Source organism: Montipora capricornis, chromosome 7 (genome assembly GCF_036669925.1).
Source record: "Montipora capricornis isolate CH-2021 chromosome 7, ASM3666992v2, whole genome shotgun sequence".
Taxonomy (NCBI): Eukaryota; Metazoa; Cnidaria; class Anthozoa; order Scleractinia; family Acroporidae; genus Montipora; species Montipora capricornis.
Genome location: NC_090889.1, coordinates 9,535,152 through 9,539,461, shown reverse-complemented (window position 1 = coordinate 9,539,461; position 4,310 = coordinate 9,535,152). Strand labels below are relative to the sequence as shown.

Sequence of the window (4,310 nt, the reverse complement as noted above, 5' to 3'; positions counted from 1 at the left end):
CACTTATCTCTGTGCCCAAGCATGTGTTAACCACCTACGTTGTTTGAAGCAAACTGCTTAACAAGTTTGTGACAGATAGTGGCTTACAATTACTTGGTCAGTCAATGAGATCAAAATGCCTTTCAAAGCCGGCTGCTTCAAGGGGTGTCACCATCAAGTCAAGAGATTTCCCAAACAAATGTAGTATTTCTTGATAGAATTTCTGCTGAACTTTATACCATCAGTATTGAACAGATCTCAAACAATTGCAGAAATAAAGAAAAACAAGAAATGCCTCAAAGGGACTTTATTATAAATCCAATGTGCCTACCATTGCAGATTGTAATTATGGCAAATACCCATATTAATTATTAACGATGCGATCAATCTGATTTTATTTAGAGCATCTGCTCTAAATTACAACGCTTAAAAAAAGCAAAAGCGAAAGGCATATGGCATCTTCTCTTAACTGTGTTGTAAATCAACCAGAAAAAACGTAGGTGAATCCTTGGCTTTTGGTTACTGTAGGCGAGGTTTTACCTCGATCAAACTGGACATTGAATCCGTAGCTTTACCTACTCAGAACCGTGGCAAATGCACAAATAAATTTGAGCGGTACTGTAACATTAGGACACAGTCACAGTTAATTGTTCAGTCCCATCTTGTTCATCTTGTTGAGCCATCAACCAAAGCAGAAACCTATACAGGCTATCTGGAAGAAAGTGTTTCCCTCTATCTCGTGAAATGTCGTCATCAAGAAATGGCTGGATAGAAATTTCCGTGCAGTTTCTCACATCAGATCTTGTAATCTGAGCTGCATGGTAAAGGACTGCTTCTGTCTCCTGGGTTTTTCTGCTTGAATTTGTCTGAGACTCCTCTATTGCAGGATTCAGCAAGCTTGCTGCAGCGTTGATAATACTTTACACAGAGATCTTACTTGAGTAAAGCAGTTCGGGTTTGGATGGATCTGGCTGCCTGTGAAACACTATGGAATCTTAAAAATGACTTTTAAATCTCTTCTTCAGTTTCTCACTCCTGTACGCACCATAGGATGCTATACTCACACACAACTTTTCTCTGAAACATTGGAGAAGGTAATTCATGTCATAAGCTTTTCCAGTATCAATTTCTGTTAACAGTTTTTTGAATGCATGTGCATAAGCGCACTCTTCCGTGTCACTCTCCCCTTTCAATTCCTGGTGCTTTAGATTTGATTTGCTTTACATAGCTTGCTGGCACGTGCTATGGTATTTAGCTTTGGCAGTTAGCTTTGGCAGCAATGAGATCAATATCTTGTATGTTTCGAATCATTGCACTATCTCCTGTTGCTTTAGCAGCAGCTCTGATCGAATCACAGGCAGCAAAGGATGACACATTCATGAGTACCTGACAAAAGAGGCACAGCGACCAATCTATAGCTTCCGTTTTTGATCCGGACATTCTTTCACCAAGATTTGCTGAGGTACATTCAGTAACCTCTGTGTCCCTGTCAATTCATGTTTTGTTTTACTTGTATACAACTTGTAGCAACTACAATGCCAGATCATGTCTTAAGTCAATAATGCATTCGCATCTAAGAAAATTCGTTCATAAACTTCATCCTTTCTGATGTTAGGTGCTGTTGAAAACGATTCTAGACCAACGCCTTCGGCTTTACTTAGTGCTTCATCAGTTTTGTCAACGTGGTAAATTATGCACTTTGTCCAGTCCACTACTTTTACTCTCAAGTGGTAGCAGTAGCAACGAATCGTCTGCCTCGTAACCAGCACTAGCCATACCTAAGAAGCGTTAGAACGAAGTGTTAAGTTATCTATCAGCTTTGCATCAAAATGTGCAAGAAGAATTTTGCTGGCCCAACATACGAAAGCAATTGATTTGTGACCTCAGATGGAAAACACGCCCTACCAAGTAAAGCGCTTTTTGTGTGGTTTCAGACCCTTTAGAATAAATTGTTGAAAACTCCGATATTCCTTGTAACATTGTGTGGTCCTCAGTCTACAGCCTAAAGTGTGAATGCTTTAATTATGTTTGAAAGCTATCAAGGGGTGTCGTCAGTTTTATGAGCACAATTTTTGGATCCGTGTCAAAGTGTGAAAGATCATTTGCCTTTTTAATACTCGCGGAATTTCATGGAAACATTCTGGAAACCCTTTAGAAGCTGTATACAAAACCTGTCAAAACCCTTTCAAAACTCATTGGTCTTCAAAACCCCTTTCGGGTTGGAAAGCCATGTCTCACTTAAATCGAATTACTGACAAGACCTGTTTTCGCTGGTAGTGAAATTTAAAATTGTTAAAGCTGTTGACCAATCACGCAGCCGATATACTCACAGATTATGGAAAAAAGAATTAACAACAAAGTATGAATTAGCATTAATTACTTTGCAGAACATTGCACTGGTATGGAAAGAACTGAACTGAAGAACGTACTACATTTGAATCTAGCTAAAGAGGTAAAAACGCAAGTAAGAAGGGACCAGATAAAATAAAATTGCTTACCTTTGATGCATTTGGTTTTTCAAGATGGTGGATCATGGTAGCTGTGATTCAGTGCATCATGGGATTTAAAAGTGGGATTGGAACAGGTCGGGATAGTAGACTTTGACTTAAACAGCTTTCTTGTTTAATGTGCCTTAAACCTTTCTTTATACTTATCTCTTTCAGCTTTCAAGTGGAAACAACCTTGCTTTGCAATGTCTTTGGGTGGCAAGTTAGTGCTAAAATTGGGGTGCATCTTATAGCCAAGTATTTTCACGCAACAAAATCTTAATATCAAAATTTGAGAAGAACTTGCAGTTTAAACAACACCAGAAAAGGACACTAGTTGTCAATTAAAAAAAACAGAATAGTGCTTTTAGAGACCTTTAGAACACTAAACGACTTGAAGAGAAAAGCAAACAAATGGAAATTTGCATGCGTGCTTTAAAGCACATGCTCAGTAACGTGATACCCATGACAACAATACAATCGTTTGAATCTTGTTTCGAATTCAGAGAATTGTGTTTGTCGTTCGCATGAAAAGTTTCTTCTCAGAACAAACAGTGTGGAGATAAAACATACCTTCTTCGTTCATTCAGCCTTTCTTGTGCACTGAAATTTGCATCCTTGGTGGCGTGTTGATATTCAGCTTTCAAACACCTTTGGATATGACTTTCGGTGGGAGTTTTTCGCCATTTGTTTTCGCTTGAAGTCTGAAGTCTGAACTCCGACTATTTATTAAGTCAGAAGGTTCAAATAAGAGTATATGCGTCGTGTGTTTATCAATTTAGCTTTTGTTTTTACATATATCATTAAATGTGTGACTTTTTCACTTTGTTTACGTTAACAAAAAGAGTTCGCATGACAATTGTGTAAGGATAATTGTTCTCAAATTCATCACATCCTTTTTTTTTTGGTGTGTCTTATAACCAAGTATTTTTGCGTGATTTTCAGTTTGAGAACTTAGCTTGATTAAATTGCTAAGTTTGGGGTGCATCTTATAACCGAGTGCGCGTTATAACTGAATCACTACGGTACATTTGATTTTTTTGTCCAAGAAGCAAGAAATCTCCTTGAAAAGCAACCAACACGCATGAATCCTGAACCAGTTACACCTGAGAAACAGCTTGCTATTTGTTTATACAGATTGGCTCACGGCTCGTCATATAGCACAGTCTGGGATTTATTTGGGTTGCTGAATCGACTGCGGCTGTGATTTTCAACGACGTTTGCAGGGTCTTGGTCACTACATTGTATGATAGGTATGTACACTTGCCAAAAAGTGCCGATGAGTGGAAACAGGAACTCATTAAGAACTTCCTTCAAGACTGGGAGTTCCCCTGTGTTGGTGCATGGGACGGCTTCCATGTTTACGTAAGCACTAAAATGAAGAATTTTTACACCTTCAAGAAACGATATGCGGTTTCAAGTATGGGGTTTATTGGCTCAAACAAGAGGTGTCTGTGGGCAGCCATGGGAGCGTCGGGTTCAACTCATGATTCAAGACTTTTAAAGAGCTGTAGCCTGTATAATGAGATCCAGAATAAACAGGTCTTCCCAAATGCAACTGTTGATCTGGAGGAACATGGCGAAATCCCATTCACTACAGTGGGAGACTCTGCTTTTCAGAAACAGCCATGGATTACAAAGCCATACAGTCAAAACACTAAAGATGCTAAGAAAGTGTACTTTAATAAGAGACTCTGCTCTGCACAGACGCTTTCGGAACTCGCGTATGGCATGCTAAAAGGACAATGGAGGGTCGTCTATAAGAAGACTGAATATAGACTACGAAACATCAAGCATGTCATAATGGCGTGCATACTGTTACACAACATCTCCATTGCCAGGCAT

The 4,310-nt window shown here is 39.0% G+C and overlaps 1 protein-coding gene across 1 annotated transcript in view; it reads left to right on the top strand.

Moving 5' to 3' along the window:
* The first annotated feature begins 3,842 nt into the window (after positions 1-3,842).
* LOC138055546 (uncharacterized) overlaps positions 3,843-4,310 on the top strand; it is a 624-nt gene continuing 156 nt past the window's right edge. The window contains exon 1 of the mRNA XM_068901456.1: positions 3,843-4,310. This exon is cut by the window's right edge and continues 156 nt beyond it. Within this exon, the coding sequence (XP_068757557.1) occupies positions 3,843-4,310 (468 nt within the window).